Source organism: Ranitomeya imitator, chromosome 1 (genome assembly GCF_032444005.1).
Source record: "Ranitomeya imitator isolate aRanImi1 chromosome 1, aRanImi1.pri, whole genome shotgun sequence".
NCBI lineage: Eukaryota > Metazoa > Chordata > Amphibia > Anura > Dendrobatidae > Ranitomeya > Ranitomeya imitator.
In genome coordinates, this window is record NC_091282.1 from 416,264,065 (window position 1) to 416,280,206 (window position 16,142).

Sequence of the window (16,142 nt, forward strand, 5' to 3'; positions counted from 1 at the left end):
TAATCAGCAATCCATTGTGTACCACTACCATGTACATACTGTATGTGTATTATTATGTATGCTGGCATAAATATCAATAATGCTTCAAAGGGGGTTCTCCACTCTTAGTAAGGGGTGGCATATTGCCAGGACATGCGGTCACTTGCTAATCAGTAGGGGTATGACTTCTGAGATGTCTTCCAACTACTAAAATAAAGAGTATTTCGAATTTTCTCTCAATCGGATGACAATAGCTCTAAACAGGGCTTAAAAATGCTAAAGAGGTCTCGAACATTTATCTTCAAAATTAGTGCCAATACTTGTGGTCACACATGAACCATCAGCAAGGCATAGCATATTATAACAATACTAGAAATAGGCCAGATGCTATTGAATCGGGAGTGCAGTCCCAATGCAGGCTAAGTAACAGCTGCATTGTCACCGCGCATGTGCGGGTAGAGCGCGCAGTTGTGGCTGTTAATGCACATGCGCGAGAATAGCGGTGATGTGAATGTCCTTTCGCAGGTGCAAGTGACACTGCTGCGGTGCCTTATGGGATTCGGGGACAGCGGCCGGAAGTCCCAACTGGCGATTATATAATAGGATATGTGCTGATGTAGGTTGGCACAGGCTGGTATATGTGCTGGCGCAGACTAGCATATGTGCTGGTGCAAACTGGTACATAGGATGGTATATGTGCTGAGGTAGGCTGGTACAGGCTGGTATATGTGCTGGTGCAGACTGGTACATGTGCTGGCGCAGACTTGTACATGTGCCAGGCAGGCAGCACATGATGACCCCACACTGTAAGCCCCCTCCTCTCGGCACGGAGGTGGCTGCTGTGGGAAGCTCCCCGCAAGGCGGATTGGTGGAGATAGAGCAGGTTTATGGTAGTGAGATATGGAGGGGGAGGAGGACAGAAGCGGCGCATCCTGTCAGGGGGTGGGAGCCATTTTGCACTCACTCGTAAAGTTACTGTGGAACCTGTGGGTGAAGCTGCGGAGTGCCCGGCATCCCACCCCGCAGCCCGCGCTGACTGGAGATGTGGGTCCTGTGATTGTGTGTGCCCGGGCTGCTGCAGCCAGGCTGGATGTTCACCTTTAGCCCGGGGCAGCGGTGAAGGTGTCCCTGGGCTCGGACTGGACGTATCGGCTGTGGGGAGTGATGAGCGGCGCTGTGGAGACTGAGCAGGGGCAGCTGAGGCTGCGGAACCCGGTGTGAGCCGCTGTCGGTGGATCTCTGTACCAGGAGCTGGCACACCGCTCTGCACATCAGGCTGGGTGTACGGGCTCACGGGCAGCGCTGCCACCTTCAGTACCGGACTGTTGACGTGAAGTACGAGGCGGGCATGTCCCTGTGCTCCCCGGAGCTGGTGCCCCGGACTGAGGAGCGGCTGCGGGCATCGCTGGGGCTGTCGGAGTGCAGGTGGCGAGGACAGCAGTGTGCAGACTATGCGGTGCACCTGGTGTGCCAGCCTGCTGTCTCCCGCCGGGCTCTGCTGGTGTGGCTCCCGCTGGGGTCGGGGGGCCACACGAGGCTGAAGCGGAGCCTTAACAACAGCCCGCAGTTCCCCTCCAGTCACCGCTCACACAGGGTTAAAGCTGGCGGTAACGGACGGCGTTATGCTGCGGGTAACGCACTCCGTTACCGCTGCTATTAACCCTGTGTGTCCCCAACTATTTACTATTGATGCTGCCTATGCGGCATCAATAGTAAAAAAATGTAATGTTAAAAATAAAATAAAAAAAAAAAAAACCTGCTACACTCACCCTCTGTTGTCCGACGATCCGCTCGCACCTGCCGCCATCTTCTGTTCCCGGCGATGCATTGCGAAATTACCCAGAAGACTTAGCGGTCTCGCAAGACCGCTAAGTCATCTGGGTAATTTTGCAATGCATCCTGGGAACGGAAGATGGCGGCAGCCGCGCGCATATCCCCGGAGCTTTGGTGGATCCCAGGGGGTGAGTATATAACTTTTTTATTTTAATTATTTTTTTTAACAGGGATATGGTGCCCACACTGCTGTATACTCTGTGGGCTGTGTTAGATACCGCGTGGCTGCTATATACTACGTAGGCAGTGTTATATTCTATGTGGGCTGTGTGATATACTCCGTGGGCTGTGCTATATATTACGTGGCCACTGTTATATACTGCGTGGACAGTGTTATATACTACGTGGCTGCTATATACTGCGTGGGCAGTGTTATATACTATGTGGCGCTGGGCAATATACTACGTGACTGGGCAATATACTACGTGGCTGGGCAATATACTACGTGGCTGGGCAATATACTACGTGACTGGGCAATATACTACGTGACTGGGCAATATACTACGTGACTGGGCAATATACTACGTGACTGGGCAATATACTACGTGACTGGGCAATATACTACGTGACTGGGCAATATACTACGTAGCTGGGCAATATACTACGTGACTGGGCAATATACTACGTGGCTGGGCAATATACTACGTGACTGGGCAATATACTACGTGACTGGGCAATATACTACGTGACTGGGCAATATACTACGTGACTGGGCAATATACTACGTGACTGGGCAATATACTACGTAGCTGGGCAATATACTACGTGACTGGGCAATATACTACGTGGCTGGGCAATATACTACGTGGCTGGGCAATATACTACGTGACTGGGCAATATACTACGTGACTGGGCAAAATACTACGTGACTGGGCAATATACTACGTGACTGGGCAATATACTACGTGACTGGGCAATATACTACGTGACTACTGGGCAATATACTACGTGACTGAGCAATATACTACGTGACTGGGCAATATACTACGTAGCTGGGCAATATACTACGTGGCTGTGCTGTATACTACGTGGCTCTGTGCTGTATACTACGTCGCTGTGCAATATACTACGTGACTGGGCAATATACTACGTGACTGGGCAATATACTACGTGGCTGGGCAATATACCACGTGGCGGGGCAATATACTACGTGGCAGGGCAATATACTACGTGGGCTGTGCAATATACTACGTGGACATGCATATTCTAGAATACCCGATGCATTAGAATCGGGCCACCATCTGGTTATATAATAGGATGCTATAAATTATATATACCTTTTAACAACCGCAAGTGTTATTAACTGAAATCATATATTTCTTTACTTTTACTAAGACATACATACCAATGCGGATTGTGCTTTTTCCTTTTAGACCATTTCCAAATGCTGCTGAACGCTTCATTTTTAAACCTTCCTTTGAACATGGTGATGTAAACCACTTGTACTATTAAAAACAGAGAATTGACAGTGACTTATGTGACCTTTTTTGGAATTTCTTCCAAAACAAAGGCATTCTTAATCATCCTGGGGCATACAGAAACACCAGTATTTGTCTAGTGGTAAAATTAATATTATAACACATACACACATACACATACAATGATGCAATGTTATCAGTTGCTTATTTTGAAAATTATAATTGAAAAGGAGGGGAAAAAACACTTACGGGGAATGGAAATTAGGCTAAAAATACATTTTATATATACATGAAGCTGTCATAAGCGTGCTTTCTGTGACAGTACTCCATTTTAGTCACTTATTAGACAGCAACAACTGTCTGTAAAGGTATAAGTTGTAAATTAAAAATAGAACACAATATGCTTCCTAGGTTAAATGGGTCATTGAAGCAATAGTCTAAGATATAAATACATTATTTCCCTAAACTGAAATCTCAGGCTAGTTGTAATAACATACACACACACACACACGGGATATAAGGGGATATAAGTATTTGATCACTTGCTGTCAAAGACATGAACAGTCTATACTTTTATGGCTATGTGCACACGTTCCGGATTTTTCGCGTTTTTTCGGCAGTTTTCAGCGTCAAAAACCCTTAAAAAAATGCATACATTAACCCCTTCATGACCCAGCCTATTTTGACCTTAAAGACCTTGCCGTTTTTTGCAATTCTGACCAGTGTCCCTTTATGAGGTAATAACTCAGGAACGCTTCAACGGATCCTAGCGGTTCTGAGATTGTTTTTTCGTGACATATTGGGCTTCATGTTAGTGGTAAATTTAGGTCAATAAATTATGCGTTTATTTGTGATAAAAAACGGAAATTTGGCGAAAATTTTGAAAATTTCGCAATTTTCACATTTTGAATTTTTATTCTGTTAAACCAGAGAGTTATGTGACACAAAATAGTTAATAAATAACATTTCCCACATGTTTACTTTACATCAGCACAATTTTGGAAACAAAATTTTTTTTTGCTAGGAAGTTATAAGGGTTAAAATTTGACCAGCGATTTCTCATTTTTACAACGAAAATTACAAAACCATTTTTCTAGGGACCACCTCACATTTGAAGTCAGTTTGAGGGGTCTATATGGCTGAATATACCCAAAAGTGACACCATTCTAAAAACTACACCCCTCAAGGTACTCAAAACCACATTCCAGAAGTTTATTAACCCTTCAGGTGCTTCACAGCAGCAGAAGCAACATGGAAGGAAAAAATGAACATTTAACTTTAGTCACAAAAATTATCTTTTAGCAACAATTTTTTTATTTTCCCAATGGTAAAAGGAGAAACTGAACCACGTAAGTTGTTGTCCAATTTGTCCTGAGTACGCTGATACCTCATATGTGGGAGTAAACCACTGTTTGGGCGCACGGCAGGGCTTGGAAGGGAAGGAGCGCCATTTGACTTTTTGAATCAAAAATTGGCTCCACTCTTTAGCGGACACCATGTCACGTTTGGAGAGCCCCCGTGTGCCTAAAAATTGGAGCTCCCCCACAAGTGACCCCATTTTGGAAACTAGACGCCCCAGGGAACTTATCTAGATGCATAGTGAGCACTTTGAACCCCCAGGTGCTTCACAAATTGATCCGTAAAAATGAAAAAGTACTTTTTTTTTTTCACAAAAAAATAATTTTAGCCTCAATTTTTTCATTTTCACATGGACAACAGGATAAAATGGATCCTAAAATTTGTTGGGCAATTTCTCCTGAGTACACTGATACCTCATATGTGGGGGTAAACCACTGTTTGGGCACATGGTAAGGCTCGGAAGGGAAGGAGCGCCATTTGACTTTTTGAATGAAAAATTATCTCCATCGTTAGCGGACACCATGTCGCGTTTGGAAAGCTCCTGTGTGCCTAAACATTGGCGCTCCCCCACAAGTGACCCCATTTTGTAAACTAGACCCCCCAAGGAACTTATTTAGATGCCTAGTGAGCACTTTAAACCCTCAGGTGCTTCACAAATTGATCTGTAAAAATGAAAAAGTACTTTTTTTTCACACAAAAATTCTTTTCGCCTCAATTTTTTCATTATCACATGGGCAATAGGATAAAATGGATCATAAAATTTGTTGGGCAATTTCTCCCGAGTACGCCGATACCTCATATGTGGGGGTAAACCACTGTTTGGGCACTCAGCAGGGCTCGGAAGGGAAGGCGTGCCATTTGACTTTTTGAATGGAAAATTAGCTCCAATTGTTAGCGGACACCATGTCGCATTTGGAGAGCCCCTGTGTGCCTAAACATTGGAGCTCCCCCACAAGTGACCCCATTTTGGAAACTAGACCCCCCAAGGAACTTATCTAGATGAATATTGAGCACTTTAAACCCCCAGGTGCTTCACAGAAGTTTATAACGCAGAGCCATGAAAATAAAAAATAATTTTTCTTTCCTCAAAAATGATTTTTAGCCTGGAATTTCCTATTTTGCCAAGGGTAATAGGAGAAATTGGACCCCAAATGTTGTCCAGTTTGTCCTGAGTACGCTGATACCCCATATGTGGGGGTAAACCACTGTTTGGGCGCACGGCAGGGCTCGGAAGGGAAGGCACGCCATTTGGCTTTTTAAATGGAAAATTAGCTCCAATCATTAGCGGACACCATGTCACGTTTGGAGAGCCCTTGTGTGCCTAAACATTGGAGATCCCCCAGAAATGACCCCATTTTGGAAACTAGTCCACCAAAGGAACTAATCTAGATGTGTGGTGAGGAATTTGAACCCCCAAGTGCTTCACAGAAGTTTATAATGCAGAGCCGTGAAAATAATAAATACGTTTTCTTTCCTCAAAAATAATTATTTAGCCCAGAATTTTTTAATTTTCCCAAGGGTAACAGGAGAAATTTGACCCCAATATTTGTTGTCCAGTTTCTCCTGAGTACGGTGATACCCCATATGTGGGGGTAAACTACTGTTTGGGCACATGCCGGGGCTCGGAATTGAAGTAGTGACGTTTTGAAATGCAGACTTTGATGGAATGCTCTGCGGGCGTCACGTTGCGTTTGCAGAGCCCCTGATGTGGCTAAACAGTAGAAACCCCCCACAAGTGACCCCATTTTGGAAACTAGACCCCGAAAGGAACTTATCTAGATGTGTGGTGAGCACTCAACTCCCAAGTGCTTCACAGAAGTTTATAATGCAGAGCCGTGAAAATAATAAATAAGTTTTCTTTCCTCAAAAATAATTATTTAGCCCAGAATTTTTTAATTTTCTCAAGGGTAACAGGAGAAATTTGACCCCAAAATTTGTTGTCCAGTTTCTCCTGAGTACGCTGATACCCCATGTGTGGAGGTAAACCACTGTTTGGGCACACGTCGGGGCTCAGAAGGGAAGTAGTGACTTTTGAAATGCAGACTTTGATGGAATGGTCTGCGGGCGTCGCGTTGCGTTTGCAGAGCCCCTGGTGTGCCTAAACAGTAGAAACCCCCCACAAGTGACCCAATTTTAGAAACTAGACCCCCCAAGAAACTTATCTAGATATGTGGTGAGCACTTTGAACCCCCAGGTGCTTCACAGACGTTTACAACGTAGAGCCGTGAAAATAATAAATCATTTTTCTTTCCTCAAAAATGATGTTTTAGCAAGCATTTTTTTATTTTCACAAGGGTAACAAGAGAAATTGGACCCCAGAAATTGTTGCGCAGTTTATCCTGAGTATGCTGGTACCCCATATGTGGGGGTAAACCACTGTTTGGGCACACGTCGGGGCTCGGAAGTGAGGGAGCACCATTTGACTTTTTGAATACGAGATTGGCTGGAATCAATGGTGGCGCCATGTTGCGTTTGGAGACCCCTGATGTGCCTAAACAGTGGTAACCCCTCAATTCTACCTCCAACACTAACCCCCCCACACCCCTAACCCTAATCCCAACTGTAGCCATAACCCTAATCACAACCCTAACCACAACACACCCCTAACCACAACCCTAACCGCAACACACCCCTAACCACAACCCTAACCACAACACACCCCTAACCACAACCCTAATTCCAACCCTAACCCTAAGGCTATGTGCCCACGTTGCGGACTCGTGTGAGATTGAAAAATCTCACACGAGTCCGCAACGTGGGCACCTAGCCTTAGGGTTAGGGTTGGAATTAGGGTCATTTTTGAAAAATCCGCGGGTAAAAGGCACTGCGTTTTACCTGCGGATTTTCCGCGGATTTCCAGTGTTTTTTGTGCGGATTTCACCTGCGGATTCCTATTGAGGAACAGGTGTAAAACGCTGCGGAATCCGCACAAAGAATTGACATGCTGCGGAAAATACAACGCAGCGTTTCCGCGTGGTATTTTCCGCACCATGGGCACAGCGGATTTGGTTTCCATATGTTTACATGGTACTGTAAACCTGATGGAACACTGCTGCGAATCCGCAGCCAAATCCGCACCGTGTGCACATAGCCTAATTCTAAAGGTATGTGCACACGCTGCGGAAAACGCTGCGGATCCGCAGCAGTTTCCCATGAGTTTACAGTTCAATGTAAACATATGGGAAACAAAAATCGCTGTACACATGCTGCGGAAGAACTGCACGGAAACGCAGCGGTTTACATTCCGCAGCATGTCACTTCTTTGTGCGGATTCCGCAGCGATTTTACAACTGCTCCAATAGAAAATCGCAGTTGTAAAACCGCAGTGAAATGCGCAGAAAAAACGCGGTAAATCCGCGATAAATCCGCAGCGGTTTAGCACTGCGGATTTATCAAATCCGCTGCGGAAAAATCCGCAGAGGACCAGAATACGTGTGCACATACCGAAACCCTAACCCTAACCCTACCCCTAACCCTACCCCTATTCTAACATTAGTGGAAAAAAAAAATTTTCTTTATTTTTTTATTGTCCCTACCTATGGGGGTGACAAAGGGGGGGGTCATTTATTATTTTTTTTATTTTGATCACTGAGATAGATTATATCTCAGTGATCAAAATGCACTTTGGAACGAATCTGCCGGCCGGCAGATTCGGCGGGCGCACTGCGCATGCGCCCGCCATTTTGGAAGATGGCGGCGCCCGTGAGAAGACGGACGGACCCCGGCAGGATCGGTAAGTATGATGGGGTGGGGGGGGAGCACGGGGGGGGATCGGAGCATGGGGGGGTGAATCGGAGCGCGGGAGGGGTGGAACGGAGCACGGGAGGGCGTGGAACGGAGCACGGGGGGGGTGGAACGGAGCACGGGGGGGTGGAACGGAGCACGGAGGGGGGTGGATCGGAGTGCAGGGGGGGTGATTGGAGCACGGGGGGGGTGATTGAAGCACGGGGGGAGCGGACAAGAGCACGGGGGGAGCGGAGCACAGGACGGAGGGGAGCCGGAGCAGTGTACCGGACAGATCGGGGGGCTGGGGGGGCGATGGGTGGGGTGGGGGCACATTAGTATTTCCAGCCATGGCCGATGATATTGCAGCATCGGCCATGGCTGGATTGTAATATTTCACCAGTTATAATAGGTGAAATATTACAAATCGCTCTGATTGGCAGTTTCACTTTCAACAGCCAATCAGAGCGATCGTAGCCACGGGGGGGTGAAGCCACCCCCCCCTGGGCTAAACTACCACTCCCCCTGTCCCTGCAGATCGGGTGAAATGGGAGTTAACCCTTTCACCCGATCTGCAGGGACGCGATCTTTCTGTGACACAGCATATGCGTCACAGGTCGGATTGGCACTGACTTTCATGACGCATACACTGTGTCACAGGTCGGGAAGGGGTTAAGCATCCCATCATTCTTAATGCATTCCGCAATTTTTGTGCACATGTTGCGTTTTTTTTTCCGTGATAAAGACGCATCGAGGAAAAAAACGCAGCATGTTCATTAATTTTGCGGATTTTTTTACGGATTTCCCGCTATTTATTGCATTGGGAAACTCTGGGGAAAAAAACGTGAAAAATCCACGCAAAAAACACGAAAAATACGCGTGCGAATTTCCTGCGAAAGTAGTCAGGATTTTCTCTGGAAAATTCTGCACACTTTCCGGAACGTGTGCACATAGCCTATGGATAGGTTAATTTTGACATTTGATCCCCTACCAACCATTAAGAGTTCTGGCTCCTACAGACCAGTTAGACGCTCCTAATCAACTTATTACCTGCATTAAAGACAGCTGTCTTACATAGTCACCTTTATAAAAGACTCCTGTCCACAGACTCAATCAGTAAGACTCTAACCTCTACAACATGGGCAAGACTAAAGAGATTTATAAGGATGTCAGGGACAAGATCAAAGACCTGCACAAAGCTAGAATGGGCTACAAAACCATAAGTAAGACGCTGAGTGAGAAAGAGACAACTATTGGTGCAATAGTAAGAAGATGGAAGAAATACAAAATGACTGTCAATCGACGTCGATCTTGGGCACCATGTAAAATCTCACCTCGTGGGGTATCCTTGATCATGGAGGACGGTGAGAGATCAGCCTAAAACTACTCGGGGGGGGGGGGGGGGGGGGGGACTGGTTAACCCCTTTCCGACATCGGGCGTAATAGTACGCCGATGTTGGGACACCCTTCCTTTGATATGGGCTCTGGCAGCGAGCCCACATCTTTCCTGGCACGTATCAGCTGTTTTAAATAGCTGACATGTGCCCGAAACAGCCGCGGGTGGAATCGCGATCATGTCTTTGTCAGTGGGCAAAGTTGCAAAATCAGCAAGGGATCAAATACTTATCTCCCCTACTGTACATATACATACACACATTTTTATTTTTTTCCTCAACACTTCACATTAAAAGGGTATTCCAATTTTCTGAAAATTGACCCAAAATGCTATAAGATACCTAGAATAACAAAAAGAAAAAAACAGTAGGTGCTCACCTTCCCTGGGATCAGTGGCTGTCTACTGCTGCTCCGGTCTCCGAGTTTTGGCTGCAGTGGTCAAGTGACATCACATCGACAGCATCATCACTGTAGCTAGTCACTGAAGTACTGAAGCAAATGGCAAAAGCTGCTGAGCTCAGTGATTGGCTACAGCAGTGATGGGCACTGCTGAAGTGACGTCATCTCTACAGCCAAAACAGACCTTCCCCCCACAGTATGACATTTGCTTTGGGGAGAGAGTTTGGATTACTTCCATCCAATTTCTATCGGCGTCTGTAACCTGTTAAGGCTATGTGCACACGTTCAGGATTTCTCGCAGAAAAATCCTGAGAAAAACCGGACATTTTCTGCAAGAAATCCGCAAGAAATCTGCATGCGGTTTTGCCGCGTTTTTGCCGTGGTTTTTTCAGGACACTTCCCAATGCATTTTGTAGTGGGAAATCCGCAAAAAAAAAACGCAAAATTAATGAACATGCTGCGGTTTTTACCGCGATGCCTTTTTTCGCGGAAAAAAACGCATCATGTGCACAAAACATGCGGAATTCATTCTAAATGATGGGATGCTTATTGTATGCGTTTTTTTTGCGGTTTTATAGCGTTTTTATCGGGAAAAACCGCGAAAAAACCGCATCATGTGCACACAGCCTTAAGAGAATCGGTCACCAGGATTTTGGTAAGTAAACTGCAGCCACTGTCAGGTTGACCGTGTTAGACTGATTAAAATGATACTTGGGGTGAAAAAAAATCTGTTCTTGTGTAATCAGTGTTAGAAGTTTTCAGTTAATGAGATGCCTGTGCTCCAGGGCAGGACTGTAGGCAGAATCTTATCTTCCTTTCTTGCTCTAAGCCAGAGAAACCAAGGAAAGACCTGCCCACAGTCTGCCCCAAAGCACAAACAGCCTGTCTCTATGATGAGGAACATGTTTGTGGTTTGGGGCAAGCAAATTCATGCTTTCCAAATCAAGAAAAGCATGAAACAGGCAATGACTGCATCACTGCAGCAGTGTATGTTATCCTCTGAATTGCAGCAACATTTCAAAGAAAAACAAACTTTAAAAATAAGACTAGGAGTCCGAGGCCGGCCGTAGCTTTGCCTCTCACTGCTCGCCTATACTGACAGATCTCGCGTTATACTCACACAAAGGAAGAGACCTGTCTGTCATGGGTAGCGAGATAGGGAGAAGCAGCCAGGGACCTGCTTTGAACCAGTCATCCAAGAAGCATGGTCTCTGGCTGACTTTTCACAATATGCAGACTTTTCAGAGTGAAACATACAAGGCTGCTATAACACAGTCAATATCTGAGTCATGCTGCCTATGGTTCGGGAAACATGAATACTATGTCAGGTTTCCTTTAAAAGATAGCAATAATAGCCTAAATAAGCCTCAAATCTTGTCCAGTTTTTACTCAGCACTCATATCCTTTTATAGTTTCAAGTAACATGCAGTGTATTGTAAGGTTTAGTAACAGGAATCCTTTACCCAAATCCCCACTGGTTAAGGAATATGAAATTTGTAGAAATAAATCCCCTTATTGTTTGATGGGAATGGATGATAACGGTAACATAATCAACCTACAAAAGCCAAAACAAAAGCATGCATTTTCTTTTAAGCAAAACCAGTCATCATAGCTCTAGGAGGATCCAAAGTCAACAAAATGTTCATTATAACTTTGTGTTTCCATGCCCCAAACTTGTACAGTCTGAGGAGGTTATATAAGGAACACTATATTCAGTGTTAAATGAGTCATGCCCTAGTGTCAAGAAAAACATAAAAATAAAATGTACTTTTAATAATTATAATCTTTATTTTTATATAGCGCTAACCTATTCCGCAGCACTTTACAGTTTGCACACATTATCATCACTGTCCCCGTTGGGGCTCACAATCTAAATTCTCTATCAGTATGTCTTTGGAGTGTGGGAGGAAACCGGAGAACCCGGAGGAAACCCACGCAAACACGGAGAGAACATACAAACCCTTTGCAGATGTTGTCCTTGGTGGGGTTTGAACCAAGGACTCCAGCGCTGCAAGGCTGCAGTGCTATTCACTGCGCCACCGTGCTTATGTAAGATAGAATACCATCAAAGAGGTTAAATATCGTCTGAGCAGTGAACTCATCTCTGTTATGCTCTAATACTCCAAATGGCCAGGGGGTCTCTTCACAAGCCAACCCTTATAAAAAGAGGGCTGTATATTGGAAAATAGATTACCTATAATTCCCAGTTATGTAGGCCAGACATGTCCTGTGCACACTTGGAGCACAGAAAGATGAATGCAAGAGCTAAGATATGATACAGCAGTACAACTCATGCTTCAATGCATTGCAAAAACGTTTTAGAGATACAGTGGCATGTAAAAGTTTGGGCACCCCTTGTAAAAATTACTGTTATTGTGAAGTGTTAAGGTACCTTCACACATAACGATATTGTTAACGATATCGTTGCTTTTTGTGACGTAGCAACGATATCGTTAATGAAATCGTTATGTGTGACAGCGACCAACGATCAGGCCCCTGCTGGGAGATCGTTGGTCGCTGAATAAAGTCCAGAACTTTATTTGGTCGCTGGACTCCTGCTGACATCGCTGGATCGGCGTGTGTGACACCGATCCAGCGATGTCTTCACTGGTAACCAGGGTAAACATCGGGTAACTAAGCGCAGGGCCGCGCTTAGTAACCCGATGTTTACCCTGGTTACCATGCTAAAAGTAAAAAAAAAACAAACACTAGATACTTACCTACAGCAGTCTGTCCTCCAGCGCTGCGCTCTGCTCTCCTCCTGTACTGGCTGTGAGCCGGAAAGCAGAGCGGTGACGTCACCGCTCTGCTTTCCGGCTCACAGCCAGTACAGGAGGAGTGCAGAGAAGCAGAGCGCAGCGCTGGAGGACAGACGGCTGTAGGTAAGTATCTAGTGTTTGTTTTTTTTTACTTTTAGCATGGTAACCAGGGTAAACATCGAGTTACTAAGCGCGGCCCTGCGCTTAGTTACCCGATGTTTACCCTGGTTACCGGCATCGTTGGTCGCTGGAGAGCGGTCTGTGTGACAGCTCTCCAGCGACCAAACAGCGACGCTGCAGCGATCCGGATCGTTGTCGGTATCGCTGCAGCGTCGCTTAGTGTGAAGGGGCCTTTAAAGGGAACCTGTCACCCCAAAAATCGAAGATGAGCTGTGGCCACAGCCATCAGGTGCTTATCTACAGCATTCTGTAATGCTGTAGATAAGCCCCGATGTATCCTGAAAGATGAGAAAAAGAGGTTAGTTTATACTCACGCAGGGGCAGTCCCGCTGCGGTCTGGGTCCGATGGGCGTCACGGTTCAGTACGGGGCCTCCCATCTTCTTACGATGACGTCCTCTTCTTATCTTCTTACCGCGGCTCCTGCGCAGGCGTACTTTGTCTGCCCTGTTGAGGGCAGAGCAAAGTACTGCAGTGCGCATGCGCCGGGTCTCTCTGACCTTTCTCGGTGCCTGCACACTGCAGTACTTTGCTCTGCCCTCAACAGGGCAGACAAAGTACGCCTGCGCCGGAGCTGCGGCGTGAAGACAAGAAGAGGACATCATCGTAAGAAGATAAGAGGCCCCGGATCGGACCACGATGCCCATCTGACCCGGACCAGAGCGGTACCGCCCCTGGGTGAGTATAATATAACCTGTTTTTCTTATCTTTCAGGTTACATCTAGGGCTTATCTACAGCATTACAGAATGCTGTAGGTAACCACCTGATGCCGGTGGCCACAGCTCATCTTTGATTTTTGGGGTGACAGGTTCCCTTTAAGCAAGTTGAAGATGAAGATGTCTAAAAGACCTAAAGTTAAAGATGACACATTTCCTTTGTATTTTATGCACACAAAAAAAAATGTATATATCTTTTACATTGTCGTTTGGGCACTCTGCATGGTTACTACCTAGTAGCACCCCCTTTTGAAAGTATCACAGCTTGTAAACCCTTTTTGTAGCCAGTCAACAGTCTTTCAATTCTTGTTTGAGGAATCTTCATTCATTCTTCCTTGGAAAATTCTTCCAGTTCTGTGAGATTCCTGGGTCGTCTTGCATGCACTGCTATTTTGAAGTCTAGCGTCAATGATGTTCAGATCAGGGAATTGTGAGGGCCATTGTAAAACCTTCAGCATGCGCCTTTTGAGGTAGTCTATTGTGGAGTTTGACGTGTGTTTAGGATCATTGTCCATTTCTAGAAGCCATCCTATTATCAACTTCAGCTTTTTTGCAGGTGTTATGCTTGCATCAAGAATTTATTGAAACTTCATTGAATCCTTTCTTCCCGCTACCCGTGAAATGTTCCCCGCATCATTGGATGCAATACAACCCCAAAGCATGATTGATGCATCCCTATGCTTAAAGGTCCTCCATGCCCTCCAACCAAGCAACATTCCCTTTTTTATAAGTAAATTCCCTGCCTAACCATTCCTGTATAACATTTTTCTGTAAAAATGAGTCCCCGTTTCCTATTCTAATGAGGGGTTTGATTAGTCAATGGGGCGTTAGTTGCCACAGACTAGTCAGCCCTCTTTCCATGTTATCACTTTCCTGTGGGCATAATGACATAATTTGCAGGAGCTGTCATCGCCACCTCCTGCAAATCTCGAGCGCTCACATTTCAGCAGTGTCATTGCACTTCTGCAGCCGGGTGTACGCTTCCGGGCTTGAGAAGCGCACTGCGCGTGATTGGAAGCCATCTCCTGAACTTCCAGCCAGAAGCAGTGTACCTCAGAAGCTGGGTGTACGGTTCTCCAGCCTCCAAAAAGTGTAGTGCACATGTACGGAAGTTCAGAAGATGGCCTACGGTTACTTGCAGCAAGCCTCTGAAGTCGGGAAGAGTACACGTGGCTGCAGAGGTGCAGTGACGCTACTGAAATGTGCAGCTCGCGTGCGAGCGATTTGCAGGAGCTGGGAACGACGACAGCTCCTGCAAATTAAATTATCACCCACAGGCGCGTGATAACATGGAAAGAGGGCTAACTAGTCGGGGGCAACGAACGCCCCATAGAATAGTTAAAGCCCCCATTAGCACAGGAAATCGGGACAATATAAATGACTATTTTAAACCTTTTTTTTTTTTTTTTTTACAGAAAAACGTTATGCAAGGATAGTAAGGCAGGGAATTTAATCAGAAATAATTGAATGCTGCTGGATTGTAGGGCTGGGGGACCTGACCGATTCCCTTTAATTGGTGGCGAGATGTTCTTTTCCTAAAATTCTGTGTCCTTTTTTATCCACACATAGTTTTGATCATTGTGGCCAAAGAGCTTGGTCTACACGACTTGTTTATAAAATCCATCAGGTTTGTTTAGATGTTCTTTTGCATACTTCTGACACAGAATTTTATGGTGAGAACGCAGGAGAGGTTTTCTTCTGATGACTCTTCCACGAAGGCCATATTTGTGCAGGTGCCTCTGAACAGTAGAACAATGTACCACAACTCCAGAGTCTGCTAAGTCTTTCTAAAGTTCTTTTGCAGTTGAGTGGGAGCTCTGATTTGCCTCTCTAACAATCCTACGAGCAGCTCTCACTGAAATTTTACTTGGTCTTCCAGACCTTGTTAACTGTAATTTCATTATTACATTTCAAACTGAGGAAAGGGCAGTTTGAAAACGCTTTACTATCTTCGTAAAGCCTTCTTCTGCTTTGTGGGCATCCACCATTTTTATTTTCAGAGAGCTAGGCAGCTGATTAGAAAAACCCATGGCTGCTTTTTATTTTACATAGTTAGAGGAAGCTGTTTTTGTTATAAAGCTGGGAAATTTGCATCACCAGACCTTTCCTAATGATGATAGTGAACAAGCCATAACCTTAGCGGACTAATTAAGTTCTGAAGCCTTGGTCAAAGTTATCGGAACACACAAATATCCAAAGGTGCCTAAACTTGTGCGTCGGCTCATTTTCCTTTTTGTAATTTTTAAAATGTAAAAAAAATAAGTACCGTATATAATATGCAAGTTTTGCCTAAAATACAGAGAAAATGTGTTATCTTTAACTTTAGGCCTTTTAAAGATACTTAATCTTCAAGTTGCTTAAAGGGAACCTGTCACCAGGTTT

General features: G+C 45.3%; 1 protein-coding gene across 7 annotated transcripts in view; it reads right to left on the reverse strand.

The window, feature by feature from the left end:
- Positions 1 to 16,142, reverse strand: part of CEP78 (centrosomal protein 78) — a 189,691-nt gene that overhangs the window by 99,669 nt on the left and 73,880 nt on the right. For all 7 annotated transcript variants that reach the window (XM_069762988.1, XM_069762979.1, XM_069762970.1 and 4 more), the window contains one exon: positions 3,158 to 3,257. In XM_069762988.1, coding sequence (XP_069619089.1) covers positions 3,158 to 3,257 — 100 coding nt within the window. The remainder of the gene's footprint in view (positions 1 to 3,157; positions 3,258 to 16,142) is intronic.